The sequence below is a fragment of the Halyomorpha halys genome, unplaced genomic scaffold (genome assembly GCF_000696795.3).
Source record: "Halyomorpha halys isolate HHAL.00 unplaced genomic scaffold, Hhal_1.1 Scaffold68.1, whole genome shotgun sequence".
Classification (NCBI taxonomy): Eukaryota; Metazoa; Arthropoda; class Insecta; order Hemiptera; family Pentatomidae; genus Halyomorpha; species Halyomorpha halys.
The window spans coordinates 649,005-663,765 of NW_027116161.1; the positions used below are offsets into that span (position 1 = coordinate 649,005).

The following is a 14,761-nucleotide window of genomic DNA, read 5'->3' on the forward strand; positions in this document are numbered from 1 at the left end:
TATATAATTTATTCAATTTTTTTGAGACTGGTATTTATTTAATAATTGAATATATAGTAAGGAGGCTATTTATTACCATCCTGAGTAATAAATAAGTTAATGTTTTGAAACATATAAAGATTAATTTCATCCCAAAAATGATGCTATGTGAAAGTTGTTTAATGCAACAGATTTTTAATTGATAAAAGATTTATAAATTTATCATTACCAATAATATCAGATTTTATATTAACATTAAACATCTTATTCTACATAAAACAGACACAGCGAAGTTGTTTTTTTTATCAGTACTTGCACTATAATTAAACCATTAAGTAGGAGAGTGACTTAATATATGGGCTGAAACCTGTTATAACATTCATGAGAATTGTAGCTGACTTCTTTTATATTCTCTTCATTTTTTTTAATGTACATTTTAAGTCTAAATTTCTATTTAGAAGTTACACCAAGTTTCAAAGAAGTTAAATTTACTTTTACATTATTCCAAAATGTCTGAAATTAAAATTTTATTTTTAAATCATCAGACGATTTTGCATATATTATATTTTGCATATATTTGTATCATATATATTTGCATATATTTGTATCATATATATTTGCATTGCATATATTTGTATCAAATTTGCATATATTATATTATATTTTGCATATATTTGTATATAATATAAATAGAAATATATATAATATAATAAAACTATATATCATATCAAAAATTATAAGGTGTTTCACTTCTAATAAAATAAAATGAAAAAGAATCAAACACAAATGAACTAAAATTAATTTTTAAAAACAAAAAATTACTGTTTATATAAATATTTACAAGTTTAAAAGAGGATCAGAAAAATCAAATTTAGAAAAATTAAATAAATAAATCAACAAAAAGAAAAAAAATCCTTTAATAAATCATAAATGTTAAGGTTTATTTAGATAAAATAAAATAAAAGGAAAAAAAAAATGAAGACCAAAAAAAATCACTAGATGATCATACCAACATATATACAGATTCTATATAAATATTAAAAGCATCCAATATTATTTATGTTTAATTTTATCTATTTATATTTTTACTTGAAGCAAAGTCTTCGAAAATTGAGTGGACAGTTGGTGGTTGAAGATAGGGGATTTAAAGGTCGGATGGGTGTTAGAGCAACGAATGCAAGAGGGAAAGGAATTCCATAAAAAAGAGGAACCGATTAGGAAAGATCTGTCAAAGGCAGCGGTTCGATAGGTAGTTACATAGAAATGTGAAGGCCGTGAACGGGAATGTACTGAGGATTTGAATTAACGGAGATCAGAAATTTACGATGGACGGTGGGATTGGATAGCATGGTAGAGGAAGGTAAGGATATATTTACGACGGAAAGAGAGGAAAGCCACTTCAACTCTTCATAAAATCGGTTGACAGAGACCCTTGGGACCCCGAAGATGAAACGTATAAACCAATATTAATCAACTGTTTAAATATTGCCTCGAAATCACCAGAGACCTCTCCCCCCACCCCTGCGTTAGCTGTACAACAATTGTCGAAGTGGTGGAATATTTAGGAGGTAACCAAGAGCCTACGAGTTTCAAAAGGAATTCGGTGACGAAGGTGATTAAACGCAGGCGGAGGAGAAATGTTTTTTTAAGGAAAGGGTTTAGTCAAAGTTGACTCGAAGGTTTTTTACAGATGGATGAAATTTTATCAGATTGGACCATCTTATAATTGTCTTGGTCTTCTGGGCATTCAACTTTTTTTTTTCTTTTTTTTTTTTAATTTTTATTTATTGCTATTTACAACTGTACATTATAATACATTTAGTAAATCTGATCTAAGTTAAATTGGAGTGTTATAGGCGTGTAGAGGGAGGTTTTTCAGGAATGGAAGAGGATGCAAGGTTAGAAAATAGGGGGTTTGAGTGGTTAGGGAGTTTATAATGGAAGGAGTAATATCTGGTTCGGGCTAGATCGGTTACATAGGGAACATTAAGGTCTTTATGTATGATTTTATTTGTGACAAGGTAAGGAGCATTGAGGATTTTACGAAGGATTTTGGATTGTAAGGACTGAATACGAGAGGATGAATTCAACTTAAGCTCGTTTTCTTCTGCCCAGTGGCTAATTCGATTCAAGTCGTATTAAAGTCTATCTGAATCAACTAATAGGCAAAAAGGTAAGAAGCACAGATAAATTTGGAAAATAAGGAGGTGAAGTACATTGATGTAAATAGCGCAAAGAGTGGGGAATATGAATCCTGAAGTACTCCGCAGACGAGGGGTCGTACCAGAGATTGAGATTTATCTGGAGCCACTAGGTATTCAAAATGATCTGTAAGAAAGGATTGAAAACAGCGGAAAGGACTGTTGGATAGCGAATGATTTCATAATCTGGTAATAAAGATGCTATGGTCATCTGTGTCAAAAGCTTTCGAAAACTCTAGAAGGATGAGGATAGTTTTGTATATAAGCATAAGAAAATTCATTTTCATAGCTCCTGGTACGTTTTTCAGCAGCCGACCCCTAGACTCTTCTTGTATCTCCTATTTTTCCGACACCTGCATAAATTAAAATCAGTCACATAGGATAAGGGGAATGTAATATATAATTTACTGAATTAAAAAGTCTCTTTAGCAATACATAATATGTTTATTAAGAAAGTGGTATTTTTTAAAAAAATTTATTTTGATGTGTTTCAGACGATGATTTTGCCGAAAAAAGTGTTAGTGTACTTTTAGATGGTGAAGAAAGTGAGCTAGTTTTCATCGACCATCCATCCAGCCAACTGACTGTAAGTGTCAATTGGAAATAACTTTATTATTCTATACAAAAACTACCAGTGCATTGCACTATAGCTAGAAAACACCTTGATTTATAAAACGATATAGCCATTTTTCCAAAAACCTGGAAATAAGTATAATTCTGCCCAATATCTGTATTATCTAATTTTCCCAAAGCCACTGGATTGATTAGTCCAATCCCAACTTGATGAATTCTTTGGGCAAAAAATACTGTTTATAAAAATTCTCAAAACCTTCAATCCTCCATAGAGAAAATGCAAAGTTCAATTCTAGTTGTCTTTGATTTCATTAAAACAGTTGACTTATTTAATCATAAAATCATCCTCTCCAAACCCCTAATTCTTTCCATATCAAATTGTGTTCTACAGTTGTTCTACTCCTTATCTCGTCGTTCCAAAACAGTCATTATTCCGAATAAATCTCCTTCCCCTCACCTTTGGCTAACACTTGGCGTTCCTCAGGGGTTCTCACATTCACCAATTCTTTTCTCTATTTACACCAGCGTTCTTCCTGATTCCATTCACCACTAAAAATTCCATTTATATCCTATGTTTCCTCACCTTCAAGTTTCCGAATTCTGCCCAATATCTGTATTATCTAATTTGCCCAAAGCCACTGGATTGATTAGTCCAATCCCAACTTGATGAATTCTTTGGGCAAAAAATTATGTTTATGAAAATTCTCAAAACCTTCAATCGTCCATAGAGAAAATGCAAAGTTCAATTCTAGTTGTCTTTAATTTCATTATAACATTTGACTTATTTAATCATAAAATCCTCCTCTCCAAACCCCAAATTTTTCATATCAAATTGTGTTCTACAGTTGTTCCACCATCTTCCAGTTGTTGTACCCCTTATCTCGTCGTTTCAAAACAGCCATCATTCCGAATAAATCTCCTTCCTCTCACCTTCGGCTAACACTTGGCGTTCCTCAAGGGTTCTCACATTCACCAATCCTTTTCTCTATTTACATATTTACATCAGCGTTCTTCCTGATTCCATTCACCACTAACAATTCCATTTATAGAAGATACAATAAGATATAGATTTAACGCATCAAACAATGATTTGAGGCTGAATAATGGAAAAACTGAGGCCTCAGGGTTCCAAGTGCCTCATTTTTCACCTCTCTTACTATCTTTTATTCTACCTCAACATCCAACCAATTCACTTCTACTCCACCCTAAAAAACCTCGGAGTAATCTTCGATTAGCCTCAAGGCCGTCATCTCATTGAATAATCATATTTCCCAGAGCATACGTAAATCAATAGCCGTACTTAAACAATTCATAAGACTCCGGGATTCCATTCCTCTGAGTACCCGTCAGCTCTTAGTATTCTCGATCATTTTCCCACACTTAGTCTACGGCTGCATGGTATGTGGCAGGCTGTTTGCTAGGCTAGGGATGAGACTGAAGAATCTCATGAACTAGGCGCTCTCATGTCTCCTGTTGGGATACAGAATAAGAGCATATCCTACTTCTCGACCTCCTTGATTTTTTTTCTTTTCCAAATCTTTAAAAACAAAAAGCCTATCTACATCCTTGATATTCCCACTCTTAGTCTATACATCCCTTCGTTATATCATATATCAAAAACGATTAATTTATATATGTTTTCTCATAGAACCATTTTCTTCAGCAAATCTTTTCACATTTGTACATTGTGACAGAATTCTTCCAGCTAGAATTCTCTTCCCATCTATATATGCCAATCCTCCTCCTTTCTTTCCTTTAAACAATACGTATTCCTTCACCTTCTACCAAATCAAACTACCGCGTACCAACGTAAGAAAATTTTAATAAATAGAATTACTTAACATTACAAAATTTTAATTGTAACTTAAATAGCAGAATTTAGGACGAGTAGACTGTGACTAATTCTACTTATGTCTAAACAACATAGATGATGCCGTAAAAAAACTTACAGTCAACCAGTAAAATTAGTAATACCCAACACAGTAGTATGCTACAGCATATTCGCATCTTATTAAGGGAAAAAAAAGCAGAGTAAGATCGAAGTGGCACAGGACTAGATACCCGCATATAAAGCATACTACTCTAAGTTAACTAACAAACTAAAAACAGAACCTATTAAATTCTACTTAGTTCAACAATTTTTTTGATTCACTTCTTACTGAATTCCAAACATTGTCTAAATCGGACGGAGAAAAAACTCAGATATTCGGTCAGCACCTTTTGAAAACCACTTATCCACATCCTGGCATCCTTAACCCAATCCACACATTCAATTGAAGCAGAAGTATATATTCCACTTCAAATGATTCCCCCTCCCAAAGTATTCCATCCCTCAGAAATTACCATTCCACAAAGCTCCTGGATACATTCAATATCTTAAAGCATCTGCTCCGAAAAGCTGTTCTATTCCGAATATACATCTATGACGCTGTACTTCGATCCTCATATTTTCCTGACCCGAGGAAATTATCCAAAATGATACCCCAACCTCAAAGCCGCCAGAATATCCATCCTCCTACAGTCATATCTCTCTTTTACCTATCATGGGAAAAATTCTGTAGGAACTCATTTTGAAACACACGTACCTCATGCTAGGTTTCGATCACATAATCCTAGAATATCAATTTGGATTCCAAACATCCTACTCCTTTATTCAACGATCTCATCGTGCGGTCGATGTCTTGCCTGCATTAGAGTGTGAAATGTACTACTCGCGAGTTTTTCTTGATGTAGAATAGGCTTTTGATGGAGTATGGCACCCAGAAATCAGGACCTCAATGTTCCATATGTATTCGATTAGGCCAGAATGAGATACCAATCCATCCACAATACTCCCTAACTCCCTAATTGCATTACCATCTGTTTCGATCATTACTTCTCCTTTATTACCTGATAATTCTCCTAAGCATCTGGGAAGAAGATGGCCTCCAGATCTTATACTCTAAAAATATTATTGGACTTTTGTAAATGGGTGTATTCTCCATAAGACTATATTATGTAATTGTTATATAACTCACTACACATTTACTTGTTGTATTTACTTTTAATTTAATACAGTTAAAATATCAATAAATAAATTATGAAAAAAAAAGAAAAAAGATTTTTTTAATCGTCATTTTAATTATCACTCTATCCAAAATCTTACCTTAATTTTGATCTGATGGTACGATATTTAGCTGAATGATGAAATTTAAGCAGTGTGTGAAACAATTTCTTGTTTAAAAAATAGAAATATATATTTTATTTGTTTAAGCCGGACAGTTGGATGGAGTCTGGTGCAAGTGCTTATTGTGTGGTATATTCAGCTTCTGACACACTCTCCTTCAATGTGGCCAACGAATGCTTGGCCGCTTTGTGGGCAGCTGACATCACAAGGAAAAAGGCGGTCATCCTCGTCTCTAACAAGTCGGATTTGGTCAGATCGAAGGTTATCTCAACTCAGGGTGAGCCAACTTTCTCATCCACTTACTTATCAGTCCTTACTCTAATTTTATGTTATGATTTCCTTCAAACAGCACTTATAATAGATACAAGTAGATAAGTGGCTAGATTCCTGTCTTACGTTTAGTCATCGTTGACAAAATGTCTTATCATGTGTTTGGTCATCAAAAAGGAAAAAGTGAGCAATTGAGTATTTTTTTTTTTAAAGTGAGACATTGTCATGACTTTGCCATTGCAATGATGAGATATTACCTTACATTGGAGCTTCTGAAGAATTTTACCCTTTTAATGTCCCAAAAACTTTACAGCATTTCTATAGAACTTAAGACTTCGTTCCCTGTTTAAGTCTTTATTAAGAATATGATGCTATGTGCCAAAGTTTACTAAATAAACATGCATGTATTGCTTTATTTATTCAGTGTATAAGAACACCAGAATCTCATTCATCACCCATATTGCTTATCGCAATCATTATCCTACATCAACCATCCAATAATTATCCTCGAAAGTTGAAACGGCAGTGGCCCCGAGACATTTTGTAAAATGCAGTTGAAGTTCTGGGAATAGCCATCTTCTCTACTCATGTCCTCAGCGTATGCAGCTTCAGTGCTTTCACTGGCGTCACTGGTTTTCAATACCAGTGACGCGGCTGAGGGAGGAGCGTTGGGATCTCTGGCAGCATTTCCGTCCACATAAGGGGATCAAAGCCTGGTTCAGGGATCCTAAGGCTAGATGTGAATATTGTATGAGTGTGTGCTAGATATATTTATTTTATTTTTACTTAAACTTTTTTTTTTATCTTGTGTATAAAATATTCTGTTATAATATTTGATTTTGTTGTATACTGTAATCATTCATTTTTTTTTTTTTTTGACTGTATATATGATATGAATGAATACTTAGAACGCTGATGCTTATTACCCTGGATTGTTACATCTTGCATTATTATTATTCAGTATAAGCTATTTATTATTTAAAAAAGTAATTCGTTAATTATTCCTAATTATTTCATAAGTTGAAACAGTCCTTTATATCGTATTCTGAAAAGCATTTCTGTATCTGAATGTATCTCAAAAGTGAATTAGGTAACCCTTAATAAATCAGTACCACTACAATCCAAGAAAGGTCAGGGTTCAGTACTTTGTAGGAAAGTACTGTTATTAGACCAACAGTTGTGCAAGGAGGTGAGGTGATTTAGTCAGAATCAGATTTATACTCAACCATGGGTACCCAATTTATGAGGCTTGGTGGACCCAAGGAGGGCCCCAGAACCCACAGGGTTGACTCACGGCTACAATGCAACAGAAAACAATTTTCTGCCCAGCAGGATTCGGACCCGGATCCTTGGAGTTAATAGCATCGCGCCTTACCACGGTGCCACCACGCTCCCAACTGATCCGCTAACTCAACCTAATATGAAATATTCTTTTTTTTTACTCTATACCGAACGTTTACTGAATCAGTGTTCATTTTTCCAACGACTTTGGATTGCCCCAACTTAGAAAGTAATCAACTGAAGAAACAAAACTGTCATAAGATGTCAAAATTACAAAACTTGCAGTCAAAAATGTGTTTAGCTACCGGAACACTAAAGCCAATTGAACGAAGATCTCCAATGTTTAAGTTTTTTTTCATTAGTTCCCACATCAACACATCGACCCTATATATAACTATAACATCATCCTCCATATATTACACCTTTTTTTCTGAAAAAAAGGTGCCTGATTGCTATAATAGATGTCTTTTTTATCTCTGTATCCTTGGAATTGATTATATCAGGGATCTCCCTTAATTACCTTTTAAGGGTGCTTGTTGAGTTCCCAGGTTTTCAAATCTCTGAAATATAAAATACAATATCCCTATTTTTTTAAATCATTGCGTATGATACATTAAGTAAGATCCACTCTCAAGAGCTTTAGGTGAGGAGTTCGTCCTCAGTGGATAAAATTAACGAGTCTGCCAAGTATAGGTAGGGGGAATAAAAAATGGCGGCTGTTTCAAAACCTTAAAAAACACTAATTTTTCATTCGGAGCTCTATATCTTAAAAACTACCAACAAATCTAGAATACCTAAGAGCACATTATTTAAAGAAGAATAAATTGCTGAAATATTAGCCCTAAAAGAGCTATTATGTCTAATAGTTCTCGAGATATAGCTTTTTAAAAAGCAATATTTCTTAACAATCTACTGAAATATTAGTAGTTAGTTAATTTATTTTGAGAAATCTATATCTCAGGAACTATGTGACGTACATATGTCTATTAGCGCTCAAATTAAAGCTAAAATAATGGACTATATAGAAGTTTATAACCTTTATCTACGTAGGAATAGTAGTTTTCATGATATTTGCCAAAATAAATTGATTTATAGTTGTTCGGACAATAAAATGTTGAATTTTTGATATATATATATCTAGATCCATAAGACAGACATATGTCTGCCAACACTCAAAATAAAGGAAATTTAACTTACTATAAAGTAGTTTATGACACTTATCTTCGTAGGGGTAGTAGTTTTTATGATATAAATTTGGCAAATAATAATTTGTCCGAACAACTATAAATCAATTTATATTAGCAAATTTCATGAAAACTATTGCTCCTACGAAGATAAACATCATACACTACTTTATAGCTCATTAAACTAGCTTTAATTTGAGTGCAAATAGACATCTGTACGTCAAATGGTTTTTGATGTATAGGTTTTTCAAAATAAATTCACTGACTATTTTTCAGAAAGTCTCATGCAATATTTTTATGAAATGTTGCTTTTTAAAAAGCTATATCTCGAGAACTATTTAACGTAAATAACTCTTTTAGGACTCATATTTTATCAAATTTGTTCATCTTTAAATGAAGTTCTCTTAGGTTTTCTTGTGTTGTTGCTACTTTTTAAGATATAGAGTTCCGAATGAAAAATTAATGTTTTTTAAGGTTTTGAAACCGCTGCCATTTTTTATTCTTCCTACCTATACTTGGCAGACTCACCATTTTTGACTAGTAATCATAGTTTTCGTTATAGTAATCAAATATTGGGGTTAGATAACTGCCTTTGTTTTTTCCTGGCTCTTGCACTAATATGAGTGCACTCCAGTTTTTATATTGACATGGTCGGAAGTTTTAACTGCTTAACACCTAAAATAATGTTTTTAAAATAGCCCTTTTGATGTATATGTGCTAATTTATAAGTAATTAAACATTTGATTTAAATAATTGTCAATCAAATTATATTATATATTATAATTTATAATAACGAATTATATTTTCAGAAGGCAAAGATACAGCTCGGCGCTACGACTCCAAGTTTATTGAGACATCAGTTGGCCTGAACCACAGAGTCGATGAATTACTCGTTGGAGTCCTGACACAGATTCGTCTTAAAGACGCTGAAAGAAAGAAGCCGCAAGAGGAACAAAAGACAGGACTATTTCCTAAATCGAGGGGCAAAGGGACGTCTGCTAGCTTAAAAGTAAAAGGGCTTCTTTCCAAAGTGTGGGCACGCGATTCCAAATCAAAGTCTTGTGAGAACCTTCATGTTTTATAGGAATTAGTTCGTAGAACCGCGAGGGGGTCCATTCAGCTTCTTTCTATGAACTTTAATGAGACAAGCTAATCTGGAGCTGGGACCCGTGTACTTACACTCTACCAGGTACATATACTAAGTTATATAAATATATATTAGTAAATATGTACTATATAATAATATAACATTGGTATCCTTGCGGTTCTCCTACTTCCTCACTGAGACAAGTAACAGTCAATTTTCAGGACTTCGGAAGCATCAGATTAATACATTTGAATTTCTGTAATCTGTTTTCTTAGTAAATTTTCTTGCTATAAACTTTGGAAGGGTTGGGACGGAAGCGGAAAAGAAAATGTCCTAGATTACCTTAAATTTTATAGTTGCAAAACAAAACTGAAACTTTAAAAACTTTATTTTATATATATATGTGTATATAATTATACCTTTATTTTTTTGATCAATTCAAATTTAAGGTGATTGTTCGTGGGATGATTAGATTTTTTTTTAACATTAGTTTTAAAATTAAAATGATTTTTCTTTCTTTAGTTATTAAGTGAATGAATTAGGAAGAGTAGTGAAGTTAGATCAGCTAAGAGATTCTAAATGATTTAACTATTTCAATCACAAACATATTTTTATTTATTTTTTTATTTTTTAAATAAACATGTCTTCCACGATTTCTTCGTGCAATCACAGAACTGGTAAATGCTATGAAGCAATAAAATTACGATTAAGTTTTGTAATCAAATATATTCATTATAAAAGTATCCTAAGGCATTGTTTCGATTGTTTTTTTTTGTTTTAATATGTTGTATGTAAGCTTCCATAAAACTTATAAGACTAATAATATTTTTAAAACGGCTTCACCGGGCCATGGCGATCCGCCAAGATTCACATTAAAGCAATTGTTGTACATATTTTATTATATAACCATATTACATAATAATTAACATTTTTCTTCATAATAACTTTTTCCGAAAGTTTTATATATTCTTATTATGTCCTCCACGAATACATATTGTGTGAGTATACGTATACACGCACTCCTATAAATGGTACCTATATGGTATGCACAATTGTCAAAATCAAATCAAAGCTCGAATTTCGTTCATAAATCGATTTAATCGAACAGTCGATAAATTTCTTCGGCTCCTCGAAAGTGTTTTAGGGGTAAAGCGTGGGTTTAAAATATACAGATGTACTATCGCCTTGGTATGTACAAATTAAAATATCTACTTTCTCAAAATCTTTAGAACGAGCTTTGATTTAATTAAATATTATTTAATAATCTACTATACCCGAGATGTTCCTTTTGTAAAAGTAACTTTTGTCGTTTCAATTAAAATAAAAGGAAACTTTTTGTATAAAAGAAACAAAAAAAAAATAATAATACATAAGACACCAAGATATAACCTTTTAGGATTTAATGTAACCAAGAAGTACCATATAGAAATTAATTTTAATATGGAAAATTTGTGTCTTCCCCATCCAAACGAAAAAGAAATGATCTTTTAATAAAATTATATTAATAAAAAAAAAAAAAAAAAGTACACCTCATGAAACCAATGAATTCGTCCTTTTATAATAAATATGTGTAAGCTGTTAGAGACTAGTTAGATTATACAATGGAAGAGATGGGGAGTGTAACCATCAAGGGAAAAATGGAAGGATTCAAGGTTTACTTCTATCAGTATCAGTCTAATCTTTTACACCAGTACCATCATTATTCTATAGTAGCTAAGGACCAAATATCTCAACGAAAGTTTACTCTAATTAGATTAATTAATTGAACCAAAATTACTAAATAGTTGCCCCAATTGGCCGCTCCTCGTCTCTACCAGGACCTAATGCACCAATCCCGCGCCTTTTTCGGGAAATCATTAAGATTTGTTTTTAATCTAAGATATATATATATAAACATGCGTGTTTGTAATATATATTAATATACACACATTCACACACACAGATATATACACGCGAGAGCACACACACACTCATATATATGTGCGTGTGTATGTATGTATGTACTTATCTGTGGGTGTCAATTTTATCTAAGGTATTATGAACACATGCGAACATTTTTACAAACATGTATTTATATATGTAGGTATGTATAAGAGTAATATATTAATGATATATGATTGTTGGACCACATTTTATTATTAGTAAATATTAGATGTTAAGCCCTTATCCTGTGCCTTGCCTTTGTCATATTTGATATTAAAAAAAAAAATCACTAAAATCGCCGGTATCTTTTAAATAATTTTGTCTGCCCTATTCTGTGCCTAGTTATAAAAAAAAAAGAAATTTAATTAGTAAATTATTGAGATAAAATAAATGTACATTATAAATTATTCTAATGAAAAATGTCGTTAAGAGATTACGAATGATCGGCCGAGGATTGTTCAATATGACTAAGGATTGAAAGATTGTTTTGGAGTCTTCCAGTTGAATCAGTCCAACGAAAGATGCTAGGCCAATCGAATTTACCATCCCAAATAGGATCTTACCTATCAAGGAGCTTATACCGTCACTAGGTGAATTCTTATATGTTAAAGAGAATATATTTGTCAAGTCAAAGTCAAAATAGCAGATAAAACTTCATTGCCTAATGACTATGAAAAATATTTCAGTTTACTCAATGATCCAAACGTTGGGAAGATTCGCTCAGTAAAAATACATAATGGTCACATTAAAACATAAATAGATACAGTATTATTTATTCATACTTATTTATCACTTTATTAACATCAGTATTGTATCTGATTGAGAAACAAATCCAAATCGTCAAGGGTGAACTGGGGTGATTGTGTACATAAAATGCATCAGTTGATTTTAACTTTTCATATTATTTTTTAATATATACTTTTTTAAAAATTATTTAGAAGATCTAATGCTTATTAGATAATGATAAAAGTTTTAGCAATTACATTGATTCTTCACTGATTTTTTTTTTTTAATGGCCTGAATGGTACACATTTCCCCGGTAATTCGATTTATAGAATTTAATGCTCATGATGAATCCAGTATTTTGTAGGGGGTAGATATGAAAAAATAAAATACAGAAAAAACAAAAAAATTGGTTAGTAAATAGATTTTTCACAAAAATTTTATTATACAATAATAAGATTGAACTAAAAACGTTTAACGATTTTGTTCTAAATTAAGAAGTTCGCGTCATATTACATATAGTTTACTTCAATATAGTGTTTATTGCATTCCTAATTTGATTTGTTAAATCATAGTTATGTATTTATTGTTACATTTTTTCTCCCACCCAACTAAAACATTTGCGTACTAATATGAAATTAAAATAAAAAACGCATTGTAAAATAATAGTGACGATTAAAATAATCGGCTGTACTTACCATGATAATAAATTGACACGTTCAAGTTGTTTGAATGTGAACACTCTTCCCAGCAATGCAAAACATGAAAGTGCTTTCACCAACGTGTGGAAACACTATTCTTACCGCAAGGCGCGCAAACATCCCCCCATTGTCATGTTGTTCTATGTTATGAAAACTATGTAATACAATCCCATAGCTTCAGATTCACCTGGTACCATTTTTCAAATCGTTTACAAATTTACCCCAGGCCACCCTACTGCAAAATTATCTCTTCTGAACAAACGGCATGAACCAACTGACAACGCATTGACTTGCTAAGTTTTTAGGCTTGGTAATTTAGAAAATTAATTAAGGCTTAATCACACATGATTTAAAGAAATTTATTTCGTATTAGTGAGTCAGAGCTTTCCTACCTAACCAGGATCTATAGTAAATATGAAACTGTAACTAAACTCAAACTTTTGTGCTTAGAGACTCAAATGCCGACTGAGCTCTTGTTGGGGGGATTCTAAGGCCAAAAATATGAATAGTTAATAGGACCAATATGTTATTCAGGGAGTAATAAAGCATTACTAAATAACACAAAACATTAATAAAAATGATAACGAATAAAAAAAAGGTAATGTTATTGAACTTTTTATATACATGTATGTGTGTGTTCATATGTACACACATACATGGATATATTTTTTTTTTTATTTTATTATTTTTATTTGTTTTCCTACGTTTCAATTTCTTGACTAACGTTATTGGGACGGTTGAAAAAAAAAAAAGTACTAAGCGATTGATAGCTGAACATAAGTTGATGATCAAATATTATTAGATGGAAGAGAGGATTGTTAAAACGTTTCTGGCATAGGAAAATATCTCACATAGATTCTTTTGTAAACTTAACAGAAGAAATGGAATAGTTTTTCACTAGATCTAATTTATCGTTTAAGGTTTATTAATTGCTTACGAAGCATGTTTAATTATGTCATAAAATCCCTATGCCAGGATCTGTTGATTACAATCTCTGAGGTCTGTAGCGTCACATTGAATATTAACAAATGTCAATTTTATCGTCAAATTAAAATTAAATTGACATATCAATGGTGGTTATTTTTTGTTTTATGTATCTTTCCCAATATTAGTAAATTGAAGAGGAGTTAAAAACAAAACAGTATGAATCGTAATGAACAGATACTTGCTAAAATACTGGCATCATAAAAAAAACCTCATCCATGTATTGTAACCCAAATTTATTGCCTTCTGTATTTAAATGATCCCTCCTCTCCTTTACAAAAATGTAGAAAATTAATCAACATCTTGTTCATTCCTTATTTATTTATAAGTTATTATGAAAACTTTGTAATAATGAAACTTTAATGTACTTTTTTTTTTTGTTTTTTACAATTAAAGATTGTAATGTCAAATTGGAATCCTTTTATATATTACACCATTATTGAATGCAACTGTTTATATATTGTAATAATATTTATAAATGTTTAAAAATTGTTGAGTTTTTATTATGTATTTTCTAACCCTTTGAAAATTTTTTTTGTATCAAAATGACGGATTTTATTTAGATTAATGTGACAGTAAGTATTGAAATATTTAACAAATAGCAAAAAAATCAGCATTAAAATTTTTTTTTTGATTATTTATTTATTGTAATTTACAACTGTACAAAATAATACAATAAGTAAATATGT

The 14,761-nt window shown here is 31.7% G+C and overlaps 1 protein-coding gene across 1 annotated transcript in view; it reads left to right on the forward strand.

Annotated features, from left to right (window-relative positions):
• LOC106692730 (uncharacterized) overlaps positions 1–12,475 on the forward strand; it is an 82,581-nt gene extending 70,106 nt beyond the window's left edge. Inside the window, exons 9-11 of the mRNA XM_014438848.2 lie at positions 2,675–2,766; positions 6,007–6,196; positions 9,464–12,475. Coding sequence (XP_014294334.1) covers positions 2,675–2,766; positions 6,007–6,196; positions 9,464–9,738 — 557 coding nt within the window. The 3' untranslated portion in view covers positions 9,739–12,475. The remainder of the gene's footprint in view (positions 1–2,674; positions 2,767–6,006; positions 6,197–9,463) is intronic.
• Positions 12,476–14,761: the final 2,286 nt, after the last annotated feature.